Source organism: Filicampus tigris, chromosome 7, assembly GCF_054856515.1.
Source record: "Filicampus tigris isolate MCC_2025a chromosome 7, RoL_Ftig_1.0, whole genome shotgun sequence".
NCBI lineage: Eukaryota > Metazoa > Chordata > Actinopteri > Syngnathiformes > Syngnathidae > Filicampus > Filicampus tigris.
In genome coordinates this window covers 10184739-10199912 of record NC_141223.1, presented here as the reverse complement: position 1 = coordinate 10199912, position 15174 = coordinate 10184739, and the positions used below count along the sequence as shown (strand labels likewise).

Sequence of the window (15174 nt, the reverse complement as noted above, 5' to 3'; positions counted from 1 at the left end):
GAGGGAAAAAAGGTGTGATTTATGTTTCTCAAAATGACTCAGCAAAAATAGAAGACAAAAGATACTGTAACATCTTTATTAACAAGCAATAACTAATTGTCCCCGCAACATTCGTTGAAAACGAGTTTCTCATTGTATCTACAACATTATTTTTACAAGCAGACTGCAAGCATAAAAAGTGAAATCATTTTTTTTTAAATCATTTGAATGGGTTTGCAGGGTAATTATGTGAGGTGTCTCATCTGGCAATACCTTTACAGTTGCCACTTGTAAAACACCAGTGCCATCATATTCTATAGTGTTTGATGACCTTAACAAGATCCAACCCACTTCAAAATACTAAGGGCTCCATTAGCTGTCATGAACACAAATAACCAATAGGAAATGGACACATACAGGTACACTGCGGATATGAAATGCTGCCACTGATGAGCACACAACGCATGGGATGCTCTGAATGCAAGAAGTGTTATTGTAACGTGAGAAAATAGCTTTGACTCATGGATCAGCATAGTCAGTCACCCTGTGCATGTTGCATATTTTTAAATACACCATCACATTAGCCTCCCACACATGTGGCATTTTTTGCACGTTTCTAATAGTAGTTTGGTACATGCTGTGTAGAAATGATGGAAAACATTTGTTGCTATTTTAAGCTGAGGCTGAGTCTATTTTTTTAATATTAGACCCGCTATCACAAATCACAGCTCCCCTCTGACTCCACCCGAGCAACACGAGTAGACAAGAGGTTAGTTAGCCTTTTATAATACAATGTAAACACATTTGCCAACTCAAAGCGGACTTACGAGAAATTTATTTTTGAATTGTGTACAAATATTTGGATCTCTGGAGTGTCAGACAACGCATCAAGTGTGAAATTAGCCAAGTAAAATGATTTTTCATTGCCTATTTCCAAAATTGTGGCAAAAAGCAAGATGTTATGGTATGAGTTTTGAGAATTATCTTATGAGTCTGTTAATTTTCTAAATAATATATGGACTGCCAGACACCTTTTATTAAACTATCTAAATTTCAATGTCAATTTAAAATCTGATCCCAGCTTCAAGAAGAGGCAGGCAATAACCAATTACAAAAACCTATTACCAAAAATAACCAAAGACTACAAGTTCAAAAAGTGGTATAATGTAATGAATATGGAAAATTTCATTTTCAAATTTTCAACAACCGGCATTGAACAGTATATTTTTCAATTGCATATGGCAATTGTACATGGCCATATGTACCGTTCAGTATTTCCCATTTGACGACGATATCTGACGACGATAAAAAATCTGATTTGAGATACAATTAGAGATGTAGTGAGAGTGTGTAAGAGGGGGTGAGAAGGAGAGGGGGTGAGAAGGAGAGGGGGAGAGAGAGAGGGGGAGAGAGAGAGAGAGAGAGAGAGAGAGAGAGACAGCCATGCTAAGCGTTTGAGTGCACTAGCATGGTAAAAACTGCAGGTACTTTCAGCCGTATATTTGCTTAATGAGAAGTCAACCCAAAACTATTTTTTCCAGAATATGTTCTATGCAGGCCCACTAATTGAAACAAGGCATTCTGATTAATATTGCGTTTGTGGAATATGAGAAACCCACCCATTTTTAGCCATCTCAGGGGGCGGCCATTTTGGCATCACAGATGCTCAGGGCTCAAATAACAACCAATCATGGCTGAGCTTCAGAAAACAGGTGAACTGTGATTGGTCGCTACCTGAGCCCTCAGCAACTGTGATGTCATTTTCAAACGACAAATGTGACTAAATGGCCAGCCCTTGAGATGGCTAAAACCGTGTGCATTTTGCTTCTTAACTCATATTCCACAAACTCAATATGGATCAGAATGCCTGGTCTCATCTAGTGGGCCTGCATAGTCTGGAAAGAAATGCGTTTGGGTTGACTTCCTCCTTAAAATGCAAATGTGCTGTATTGCAAAGGCATTAGTTTGTAATTATACAGTATAATAAGGAAACATAACTAAACAACCTTTTACACAGATAATAAATACTTTACTGCAAATATAAATATACACTACATCAAAAACTGGAATGTGATAATATATGGTGTTCACGTTTTGAGAACCAAATAAGGCAGGCATCCAACATAAGCAAAACCAAATCAGCCACCACTTACAGGAGCGCTACAAATCCAACTATTCTTTCACAGAGTGTAGGGATAAGTTTCCTGCACAGTGGAATGCTTGATAACACACATGTGGAGAGAGAAGGATGGATGAACTAACCAAAATAGGAGACATCCAGAAGTTCATTACAAGAGTGCATGGGAACAATCACAAGTACTGAAACGCCACTAAAAAGGCTTTGAGGATGTATCTTACTGTCTTTTAAGGCATTTGAAGAAACATCTGCAACAAAGTTAATGTGCAGCAATTAGTATTAAACAAAATACTAGCACCTGTCCATTGTGCCTTTGTGATAAAAATCCAATTGAGCTCAATGAATCTATCTTACTAGTAACTCTCAAAAGGCATTTGAGTTTTCTCCATCAGTGTCACATGTAGTAAATCTACCTACAAACAGTGCAATTTCTTGACCCAAGACTTGGATTCAACAGTTAGTTCCCCACCGTAGCAACAGCATCTTTGATGCTGCTACTAAACAGTTAGACTTCGCAATGATCTGTTGCTATAGCAACCCACTCTGTTTTTCTTGCCTCACTTAGGACCAACAACACGAGGAAGGGCGGGTCAGCATCACCGCAGCTGCACCACGGCATATACCGCGCCATTTGAAAGCGTACTCAATATATGTCTAATGGCTGATCCACACATTTTAGTGGTTGTGTTGACAAAAGTGGTCATGGTTACACTTAAAATGAAGAGCCCCGCCCAGTGATAACCCAATGATGTAAAACCTCCTGAGAGTGATTTAAGGCCATCTGGTGAAAAAGAGACAAAACAAAATTACGGGGGTACTGATAACTGGGATCAGAAAGTCATTCCACTATTTTCACTTTAAACATTAAGTAGGTTATGTACAGGTGCAGCGTTTATACATGTTACCGAGTAAGACACAGTTAGTGGACTGAAAAAATATGCCAACAGACGCATGTGTATGTTTTTACAGGTGTGGCAGGTCAGGTATTTATGAATCCTAAGATTCCAATACAAGGATAAAAAAAAAAAGACCATTGTCAACATTTGCCAAAAGAAACTGAAATATTAAACATAAACACTGACATCAACACTCTTCCCATTAGGGCGCATGCACACATTTACATACACACATCATTGTGCTTGGTGCTCTGTGTGGGGTCAGGTGCACACACACTCATACACACTTTCATGATGAGCGGAATTAGTGAAATATACCATTCTTAAGGATCAGGCAAAAAAATAAAAAATAATAACAAAACAAAACAAAAAACATGGAGCACCTACGCTACTGGTATTCACTCACACACGCACACATGCACATCCCCCAGAAGCTGCAGCATCCAGGCATGATGGCGATGATGCACTGTACAGAGGGGTTTCCATGACACCAGAGCAATGACTGGACCAATCAGCGTGGAGAGAAGCCTGTTGCTAAGCTACAGCCAACCACCTGCGTCATATCCCAGATCTGTAGAAACAAACATCGGATGACAAGTCAGAAACACCTAGCATTAAGATGAGTCTTTTGACGTGACATTTCTGCACTTAACCCTCATTGTCATCATTAACACAAAGTAAACACTTTAGATACACTTTTAGCATGTCCAACAAGTGTCACTAACTTAAGGCAAGAAGAAAGAAATTCCTCAACAACTGCTGTTGCATGATCCTGCTCTTTAAGATCTAGTCAACAACTGCTTCAGAAAGTACTGTTGCTTCTTCTGAGACAACTAGTCTGCAGATATTATAGTCTGATACACCACCAGTTTCCAGTCCAATGACTACTAACTAATTAATAACTAATTAAATTTTTCTTTTCAGCACTTAGCCGGCGATGCCAATGACCCGACCGTTACAGTATTACAGAAGATGTGGCAAATCTTCATAAACTGCAGAAAACTAGTACTAGTCAGTCAGGTCGCATTTAGTGGAGGATGATCTTAGGAGGCTGTCTGCCTTGCGGGACTCCTAAGAACATAAAACCTGTGTAGCGAGAGACTCAGCCAAACTCACCAAGTTAGCGAGTTATTAACATGATTAATGTGTAAAAATGTGTTTCTTACTGACTGTTATGAGGTTGTTCTGTGTTTTGGCAAAAAGTGAATACGGGGCAAGTGAATTTTAAGAAAGTTGAATAAATTAGTAATAAATTGTAAATTTTAATGTGATGAGTTCATTTTGACAAGGGGTCACCAAGCTTTTTCATACAGAGCCACTTTTCGAAATTGAGAGAGACTATAGGATTGTTTCACACTTCTGAAATAAATGAATTAAGAAGTTAGGAACTGATAAATATCAAGATGCAACATTTTCTACAACTCGCTACATGCTTACATTTTAAAGTGATCATACCTACAACATTCCTAGGAAATCACAATGGGCCATCACTGGTGAGCAATTTTCAGAAAAGGCCGCTTATGTGGTCCTTGGGGACGACCTGGTGCCCGCGGGTGACCCCTGATTTACTCTGTCAGTGTTGTTACTGTTTGCTGTTGCTTGAAAAATTGAACTGATGTGAAATCAATATTGGTTATAGTATAACTATAATACAAAATAAGAAATACATACAGGTTGAATAAATAGGTGCGTTTAAAATTATTCACATATAACTGGTAACTTGTGTAAATCTTTTGTAATCAGGTTAAAACGTTTTGAATTATAATTCCTATGGCCTCTTTTAGTTTTATATCCTTGGAAAAAAATTGTACCCTGCCCAGAAAGGTTTGAGCACCCCTGCTTTAGATTACCTGCATTCAATACAGTGTAATATGCCTTTCAAAGATGCCAGAGTTGATTTACTTAACCTAGAACTGATGACCCTTATTGCAATTTTTGTGATGAATAATCTAGAGTCAAGAAAATACTGGATATACCTTTGTCCCAAAGGGCCTTTGTTTAAAATATAGATGATATGATCAGCTATAATAAATCAACTGTGCAGCTTGAAAAAGAACCATTTTCAACCTTGACAATGCGGTCATTTCCACAGGTGACCATCAGGCCTCTGGATGGGTCCATGTCCATGTGGGCAATGTTGTGTTTCCCCTCGTGGAATGTGGCCAATGGTGTCCGCCTATAAAGCACACAAAGTCCCGTTCAGCTCAGGTTTGCCCCCAATTCTCATCAACGACAAAAATGACAACATTCAGTGAAAAATACACAACGCTTGACTCACTCTTCTTCTTTGATAGAGTCAAAACAGGTGTCACACACCCGCACTGGAAACTCAAAGCCCATAATTGGGAATGTGGAGCGTTTAGAACTACATCTGCCACACACAGCTTTGCCACATTTCCTGCAATGGTGCTGGAACACAGAAAGTGAAACAATGTGTCTCAGATGCAACTTGCTGCTGGCTCAACACTGGTACCTGTCTGAGGCCCAAGGTTTTAGTGTCCCACATCTGCTTGACATTCCAAAAGAAAGGCTGCTCACACTTCTGGCAGGAGTCGCTTTCCAACCACTGAGGTGCCTGAAGATACAAAGCCATTGTTTAAAATGGTATTAACTGATTGAAATCAGATGTGGAGAAAAGATATCATCTTTTTAGTGTAAAATCTGATCTGATGTGATGTGATGAGGTTCCCCTGGAAACCATCAGGTGACTCTTCAGTGGAATGCTCAAATGGTGAGAATCGCTAGCTAGCGTTGGGCCAAAACCTCATGAGTCACATTTTGGTGAATTTCATATTTTGTCAAAAATGCATGCTATTGGTCAGTCCACACGCACGGGTGTTATTTTTACATATTATTGACCAATTTAAAGTGTTTAAAACGGCTTGCTCGCTTTCATGATGCAGTGCTAATGATTGAGCAAACTTGCCATTTTGGGGGTCTCCTGAAAAGTGACTATTTAGAATTTCCGGGAAAACTACAGTTTTAGAGGGTGATTCTAAAGTTGCCCTGAGGTTTTAGAGTGATGTTTCGCCAGACGCTTTGAGCCTTAAAGGGTTAATTGGGGAACAATTTTGCTGTGTTAATCTTACTTCTTTTTTCCTCAACAAATTACATTACGGCAGGGGTCACCAACGGTAGCTCACAAGCACCTCATGAGTAGCCCGCTGGTCTGTTTAAAAAAAAAAAAAAACTCACCGGCGACGGGATATTGTGATTTCCTAGGAATGTTGTAAAAGTGATCATTTGATATGATGACGTAGAGATTGCATATTGATATTTGCTTCCTAAATATTGTGAAAAATCACAATCATGAATATTATTATTACTAAAAACATAACATTTTTTTAAAGGTAATTGATAAAATTGGTTATTGGTTAAGTGTGTCAAACTGTGAGCCCTTCGCATTAATCAACACCCTGAAGTAGCTCTCAGCTTCAAAAGGGTTGGTGACCCCTGCAATACACAACCAATAAAGATTTTAAATTACAATATTATACTTAACCCTGTGATTGACTGCCAGGGGTATACAGTACCCAAGGCTCAAAATAATAGGGTTTGCATCGCACTTTGCGAGTCAAAATTTGCGCCTCTTATATAGTAGACACATTGAAAAGCTAAATTGAGAGCACAGCACCCAACCATCCATGATATTGTAAAATGGGGGAGGCTTTTCAATATGCAGCGATTTGCTCAGGAGCACCTCAACAATGAATAACCTTCAATCATACTAATTAGCTATGGATATTTTTTGTCACAGATGTAATATTGATGCCAACCTCTTCTCTGGTTGTGTCCATGTTCCACACTGCTATGCCTCCATCAGCTGAGCACGACAGCAACTGCCTGGTCAACTGGAGGTAGCGCAGTGCCTGGACACGCTCACTGGGAGAGATGAAGAATATCCATCACACTTTTTGTACTTTAATCAGTGAAGTAGCAACCAACACTTGGATAAAAATCTCTGCCGATATTCTGCATTTTGACAAATATCGGCATCTGTCTTTTTTAAAAATCTGATAATAAATTAATTTAAAACTTGAACGTACTACTTAGTCACATTTTAAGTAAACTTTATAATAGATTCTACTGACCCTGGGAACTTTCTGTTAGAAAACTATAGGGAGCTATGGTTCAAGTTTTCATTTATCTTTTTAAGACATGATGAACTTTGTTAGAATTTGACAACAAAGATGTATATTGTCAAAAATTTACAATAATAATAATAAATCAACATTTTGCAAATCTAAAAATAAAATTTAATAAACATACGCCCTTTTTTACTGAAAATGAATATCGACTCCAAATATCGGTATTGGCCTCCTTGACAGCTAATACTGTAATCGGTATCAGTCCTGGAAAAACACATATCGGTCTATCTCTAATGTGAACCCATCTAATGTTTGTGCGGATATATTGACATGACAGTATTCACACTTCAGCTACTGTATATATCCAGATAACATTTAAAAAACAATCACATGTTCAAACTTAAGTGCAAGGAAATGTGGCTTGGCAATGCTGAAATGTGGATGGGGACAAGTGGGGATAAAGAATAAATAAATAGTCAGCTGAAAGTGACATCACTGAGACCGGCCTGTGACAAGAGAGTCACATGCAGGTAGATACTGCTGTTGACAGCTTTTCATTTCAGACATTTTAAGCGCATTAGTTGACTTTTCAAAACATTTCAATTACACAAACGCAAGGCTGCTAAGACTTACTGGTGTCCCTGTAACAGTAAGGTTCGTCCTTTGCGTCCACCTATGTCCCACATGATAACACTGTGGTCAGAGGCACCCGAGAACAGGAGTCTCTGGACGGGGTCCCACCACAAGGCCGCTACACTGCCTGAAAAGATCAACAAGGCTGGCGTCACTTGTTACATGTGGCTTGTAAAGCAAGAGTTGGCTTCTAGGCGCCAACTATCCTTTATGTCAGTGATTCCCAGCCACAGCACCCAAATGTTTCATGAGAGATCAAAGGTGCCACGGAGAATTATGCAATTTCACTTAATTTGGCCATATTTATTAACTATATATACGGCGAATACAGACAGTCAGAACAAGAATCGTAGATGCACTTTTCCTTAGGCGGCAGAAGTTGCAGTACAATAAAACTGTGCATCAACCCGTTCCCATTTATACAGCAGAATACGTCATGGCTTCCTGTGAGTATATCAGCTTTGTGTTCAATTTAACAGGAACACATTCTCACTCTCACACAGGTCCGATTAACTCTTGCATTCCTCTTCAAAAAAAAGAAATCCCTGCAATTAGGTGTAACACTGCTATCTGTTGGCACAAAATGTAACTACACCTCAAGTAGCAATAAAGAAAGCGAAAATGTACCAGTACCTATGTTCAATTTATGATCAAAAGAAAGTGTTAAAATGTGCCAAATCTTTAAAACCTCTTACAAAATATTATAATGGGGGGTGCCAAGAGATTCGTGCACTCCCACATGAGAACAAAGCTGTAATGTTGTGAGAATACCGGTAAGTGAAGGAAGGACATCATTATTGCTGAGCCTTTATTCCTTACTACGTTTAAAAAAAATAATAATAATCAAGCATATTTTCAGCAACAATATATTTTTCATTCCCACAAGTGTGGTCCTAACAGCAGAAGGAGTAATGCTTTTTTGCGTTTGTTTTTTATTATGCAATTACAGCCTCATTACTGCAGATTGTAAATTTGCAAAAGGCTGTGCTGTGACGGCAGGAGTCAAACTTAATGATGGGCACAAACAAAATTAGACTTCTTCTACTGTAGTTTTATAACTGTCTTAATTATTTAAATCATGATATGTTTATATGGCACTGGATGTTGCACCCAGCATGAACAGAGCACCACACCCTGGACTTTTGATTAGGAGATATAAAAGAAAGGAAGGAATGCATTTTTATTGTGAAGCTTTTTTAACTCCCATATTTGAAGGGATATCAGGCCAAAAAATGTCTTTACAATAATATGTTCGATGCATCCCTACTTGTGTAAACAAGGCATTCTGATTGATATCGTGTTTGTGGACTATGAGTTAAGTAGTAAAATCCACCTGTTTTTCTCCATCTCAGGGGACGGCCATTTTGTCACTTGCTGTCAACTGAAAATGACATTACAGTTGACCAGGGTTCAGGTAACAACCAATCGTGGCCAACCTTCAGAAAACAGGTGAGCCGTGATGGCTAAAGATGGCTAAAACGTATGGATTTTGCTGTTTAACTCATATTTCACTAATGCAAAGTAATCAGAATGCTATTTAGACTGGTGGAGGCAGATATAACATATTATTGTTACGAAAACATTTGGGTTGACTTCCTCTTTAAATATTTGGCAACGTGAATGTTTCATAAGCAAGCTGTTAGTTTATGTAATTAGAAGTGTGAACTGTAAGAAATACAGCTGTGGTAAAAACAAGCATGTTGAGTCATGGAGATTATTATCTGATTAGATTTCTCTGCACTGTTCGCAACAAACTTCAAAATGGTCAAATGAGAACAAAAGGAGGGGTTGAGTCATATTATCAAGTCCACTTGCTTTTACAGTGTGACAAGTTACACACTTTTCAAAAGGCAGCGACAACAGACAGACTTAACTTATGTTCACGAGATTTAATATGAGTTTACCAAAATAGCCACGAGGCTCATTTAAAGGGTTAACGGGTTGATAAGCATGAAAATTACAGGGATGATTGTAGGACTGCCATTATTGAATATTTTTTAGAATTGATTATTCTATTGATTGTTCCATCAATTAATTGAATATGCAGATAAAGGTTTATTTTGCATTGAAGTGTATTTTCTTGATTACTGTTTATTTGTTACTGTTGCTTATTTGGTCTCGTTTAGTGATTTAAAAAAACAACAACTAAGCAATATCACATGAGAGGGATCGGTGTACTCAGCAACCTCTTTGAGACTGATTCAGTTTCTGGATGGTCATTGTTTTCCAACGTAAAAGCAGATGGTGGCAAATTATTATTTTATTATCATCTTATTTTGCTTAAACACAAATGACAAGCCATCGGCTTTCATGAAGTACTATAGAAATAGAGGTCAAAAAGTTCAAGGGGGGGCTAATGCTTTTGTAAGGCACTGTGTATACATATATATTAAGTGTGCTTTTTGTGTCAAATACCTTCATGGCCCTTCAGTGTAGTGATAATGGAGTACGTCTGCCTCTCCAGCTTCAGCAGTGTAATCTGCCCTGAGTAATCGCCAACAAAGGCATGCTGAGTCTCATGATCATATCTGAGCAGGGAGTTAAGGTTTCAAACCACGCAAACACTTAAGAGAGTAAATATGGACTAACCTATGAACAATTATTCTAACAGTTATGTACTTAAATACAAAAGGTAAATAAGGGGTACTGTAAGCAGGAAGCCCATGAAGTGAAATAATGTCTCCCTAGCATGCTTCCACTCTGGGTGCACATCCAGCTAACACTCTTGTCATGGCCGGTGCTCACGACCCACTCGCTCTCCAGGGTAAACACCATATCTGAAACGCGGTTCTGGTGAGCTGCAAAACACACATACATACACGTCTTGTCAAATCACATCTTCAAAAGGCAAACATTGCAAGCGCACATGGTTGTTTGTCCATTTGTGCCGCACGGTTGCCTGGAGACTAGTTCAGGAAACTCTAATTTGACCACACAAATAATGGTGGGTGGACTGATCCAAATAGTTCAATACCTCTGTTGGTATTGATTTTGATTTATACGACTTGACATGTTTATTTGTGGTTAGTTTTCACAGGGTTAAATGACTGCGCTTGGTGTTCCAATCTGCAAATAAAGTTAAGCACGTGGCTGGAAACGTCTCACCTGCTGATTGTTCTGTGCGGGCACAGATTCGATCCCACAAACTATGCACTGTGAGGCGGACATGCTAAGCAGTCGAGCATCGCACCGCACCGCCCATATTGTATTGTTCATTTTCTAAATCTTAAAAAGAACAAAGTGCTTATGTACTCAACTGCAGGGAGTAACAGGCATTTAATTGAAGTGAAGTACAGTATTAGAGAGGAGGTCTCTGTAATTGCTGCTTGTTGACTGATCATAGTTATTGCTTCCGTGTTAAAGTGAGAAAAGTATAATCACATTTGTGGCTCTTTGTTTATGTATCTATTTATTTATTTTCATCGAAGAGAAACTCATTGTCAATTGTAAAACTAAACACGTTCCCAAAACAACACTACCGCACCGCGAACGGCACGAGGTTTTTGTTGAATCAGACCAGAAACTCCTTGGCCATGATAATGATGAAGTGCTTTTTTTTGTTTTTTTTAATTATCAAATGCATTTTCCTATCTTTAAAGATGGGGAAATAATTATGATTTATTATCATTATATATATCTTAATGCCCAGAGCTGAAACCTGGTCAAGCAGGTTCTGGGTTTAGACTTTTGAATAATTAATGAAAAGTTAACAGAAGATTTTAAAAAATGACGTGAACTGAGAGAACACCTTTTGAAGACTTTTTCCATCTCTGCATATCGTAATTTCAACTAAACTGTTCTAAATGAAAGACAGAAGGGACAGTAAAAAAGTGAGTGGTCTTTATCTCTTCTGCATGTTTCGTCTCCCATGTGGTTGAGACCAGATTCCAGTGGTGACATGTGGTGCGCTACAGACTGGCTTTTTTCCGCAACAGCATCATTTTCCACTGAGTAGGCTGAATGATGATCGTGTCAGAAAAACATGATATTTATTGCCATCTGAGAATGGCATGCAGCATGATGTTCACAAACAACCAATTATATAAATATTACACAGAAAAAAAAGGCTTGTTTGAGTGAAAGGGTGGCGGCACAGCATACGTATGAATGAACAGAATGGTAGTGCCTCGGCCTCAATTTGAGCCAGGAAAAACCAGAGGGCAACGGCAGTGGAGGGATCCTAAAACGGCCACGGTAAGTTTTTTTGACAGCTACTGGGTCCTAAAAGGGGACGTATTTAGTCCGGCCACAGTGAGTCTTCCCTTTCACATTTTACTCAGCAGGGGGAGGGGACGGGCGGGGGTGGGGGGTGAGGGGTGAGGGTATGGTCGACGGACGGAAGCGCTAATGGAAGCCCATTTAAATTGATGGACATACCGGCTAACTTTTTGATCCGGCTTGACAAAAAGGCGGCTAGGCGGACGTCAGAACAGTACGCAGGCTGCATACGGATGGCGATAATCGGACTGATTGATTTATTGTCATTAAGTACCCTTGCTGTTTCTTATTTGTTTATTTGAATTAGCAGTTGACATATGTTTGCTAATTGGCACCCGATGACTGCACACATTGCACAGAAAGGATTTTGCATCGACTTACGGTGCAGTACTTATAAAAATAATTATGGAGTATACGCAAGATGACTTTGAATGTATGTACACTAAGATTTGAAATGGAAAATATTTAATTTAAATAATATTTCTAAGTATTTCTAATTGGTTTTGTTTCACGCAGGCCAGGTTCCAATATCTATCCCAATATCAAGGAAGTTGATGGAAGAACCTCAACCTGCTGTAATTATCCTACAGTGCAGTAGGAGGAGCTGTAGCCAGCTCTCCCACATTCTACTAAACCATTTAAAATGATATCCCTCTGGAAATACTTTACATTGACATTCCCATGGACTATTTCGAACACTGCCTTTCTGCGGCTACGCAAGACTCTCACTAACCGGGGTCTTGGATTTTTTTGTTTGATTAGTGTAAATATTTTTTTGTCAACACACTTCACATTTTGCATTATAAGTCTTGTTACACTAAAACTGAGATTACATTTAAAAATGGCTGATAAAATTAACACTACAACAAAATGACAAATGCACACACACAAAGACAATTATATGCGGTCTCACCTGGCTCTGATCGCATTGTAGTGTGTCAGTATCGAAACATCTCACCTGGATATGTTTTCACATGGTTCATCTTGTTGAAATCTTCAGAGATGAGAAACTCCTGAGGGGCAAGCAAACAAAAAACGAGTTTCAAATCAAATGACTCACCCGCCCTCAAAGGCATATGGAGGAGACCAATTTTAATTTGCTGCTTTTTATGTTGAAAATAAGTTACGTTTTGACAACCCAAAGACTAAGCCTGACCCTGAAATGAGAAAAAAGTCATTTGTTTTGAGGATGTTCCACTCACCACAACCGCTCCATTGTCTTGGCCAATGAAGATACGTCTACTATCATGGTGATATGACATACATGAGCAGGGAGCTGAAACATGGAAAGACTTATCACCATTAGCATGGTATTTAGTCGTCAGTGTATATACTGTAGAATGGCTGGACATTTCTAAAAGCATGCTACAATTTGTCACTGATTTGGTGCAGTCTTACTTACAGGAGACTGTGTGGTAGATGCTTGGCCAGTACTGACCGCTGTCTCTCTTTAGCCACACCCGGATGGTTCTGGAAATTAAATGCAGAGTGCAATTATCAGAAAACTGAACCATTATAGCTACAAATGTTTTCTGATCTGTGCTTTAAAAGATCAATGTGGGAAATGGAAGACCACTCATTTCTTTTAATCACATGAGGAAAAACTGAGAATTTTTCCACCTCACCTGTTTTCTGAAGCTGAGCCATGATTGGTCATTATCTTAGTCCTGAGCATCTGTGATGTCATTTTCAGTCAACATATGGCTAAAAACGGGTGGATATTGCTGCTTAACTCATATTCGACAAACGCGATATTAATCAAAATGCCATATTTCAATTAGTGGGCCTGCATAGAACATATTCTTGAAAAAATATGTTTGGGTTGACTTCCCTTTAAGCTTTAGTGAGGATCTATGGAGAGGAATACTTTATGTCCATAAAATCCAAATTATCAGCGCTATCACTTTGATTTTCATTGATGTGAGCATAGGTAGAGATGTCCACTTCGATTTTGGTAAAGATTGATCAAAGTTTTCTGACATCAAGTAATGTCATGCTTTTTTATGGAGGGGAAAACACTTAACGTCCATACAATCCAAAATTTTGGGCCAATTCTTTTAATATTTACAGAGGCCAGTGTGGACATTGGCAGTGATGTGCACATGCATTTTGGTGACGATTGGTCGTAGGGTTTTTTTTTCTCTGTAGTGAACGTCTTGGGGGAGAAAAGGCTTAATGCCAATAAAATCCGAAATACCATGGCGACTGCTTTGAAATTTTCAGAGGTTGAAGTGGACATGAGTACATGTGCATGTGAATTTTGCTGAACGATTGGCCATAGCTTTCTGACACTAACCAATGTTTTTACACATTAAGCGTTTTAAACTAACTGTTCCAAATGTGGTGTTCGTGTTCAAGGGACACAGCCCGTGGCCCGTTCCTTTGTGGTTAAGAACAAACAAGCGTGCGGTCAAACACACACACACGCCCCGTTTTGAATCGAAAAACATTTGAGACACATTAGCGTCGATTTAAGGGATTATATAGCAACACAAGGAGAAGAAACTGAAGTTGTTTACTACTACAGCGGTTCAATGTCCCCAAAACCTTCATTCAAAAAGCGACACTTTGGAACGCCATTAAATATCCGTGCCTAAAGGGATTTTGGTAAGCACACCATCTTCGACAAACTATTCTTTATTGCATCAATTGATTCAAATATTCGTTCGGTTACTTTCTTAGGCAAAAAAATGTCCCAGCTAAAATCCGAGTATTCGTAGTTTTATAAGTGTTTCAGTTGCCTTGAACTTTTTTACAAACCAGTTACTAGCGCCCCAAAACTGCAGCAAATCCGCAGGCTACTCCAATAAAGCTAACATGAGCGTTAGCTAGGTTAGAAAACTCACCTGTCTTCACTGACAGTGATCACTCCATCTTCCTTCGGGATTAAAACGGCAAATGTGACAACGTCTGCGTGACCCTCGATTTTGTTCAGAAGAACTGGCCTGGCGCTCTGAGGCCTCGAATGGATCTCCGCAGCCATGGTTTAACTCGCCAGCAACAATGTTTTCCTGCTGCTAATTCTCTTGCTCGCCCAGTAGTCCAGGAGGATCAGCTGACACACTGAGCCGCTGCTCACATTACCGTAATGACGGCAATGCATGCGCCCAGCAACTCCTGCGCGTGACTACCACTGCGGTACTCGCAAGTGAATGGTGATACAAATCAAAGTAATCGGTTTTCGGGTGTCATTTCGGGATGAAACTATGCAACATATAACGTT

The 15174-nt window shown here is 39.1% G+C and overlaps 1 protein-coding gene across 1 annotated transcript; it reads right to left on the bottom strand.

Moving 5' to 3' along the window:
- Window positions 1–1986: 1986 nt before the first annotated feature.
- wdfy1 (WD repeat and FYVE domain containing 1) lies at window positions 1987–15165 on the bottom strand. Its single transcript, XM_086036279.1, has 12 exons — window positions 14798–15165; window positions 13354–13421; window positions 13154–13227; window positions 12910–12964; window positions 10381–10531; window positions 10149–10261; window positions 7734–7860; window positions 6789–6894; window positions 5486–5587; window positions 5291–5421; window positions 5080–5188; window positions 1987–3583 (listed from the first exon to the last, which is right to left on the bottom strand). Exons 1-12 carry the CDS (start codon window positions 14932–14934, stop codon window positions 3524–3526), a joined length of 1233 nt encoding a protein of 410 aa, XP_085892405.1. The 5' UTR covers window positions 14935–15165; the 3' UTR covers window positions 1987–3523.
- Window positions 15166–15174: the final 9 nt, after the last annotated feature.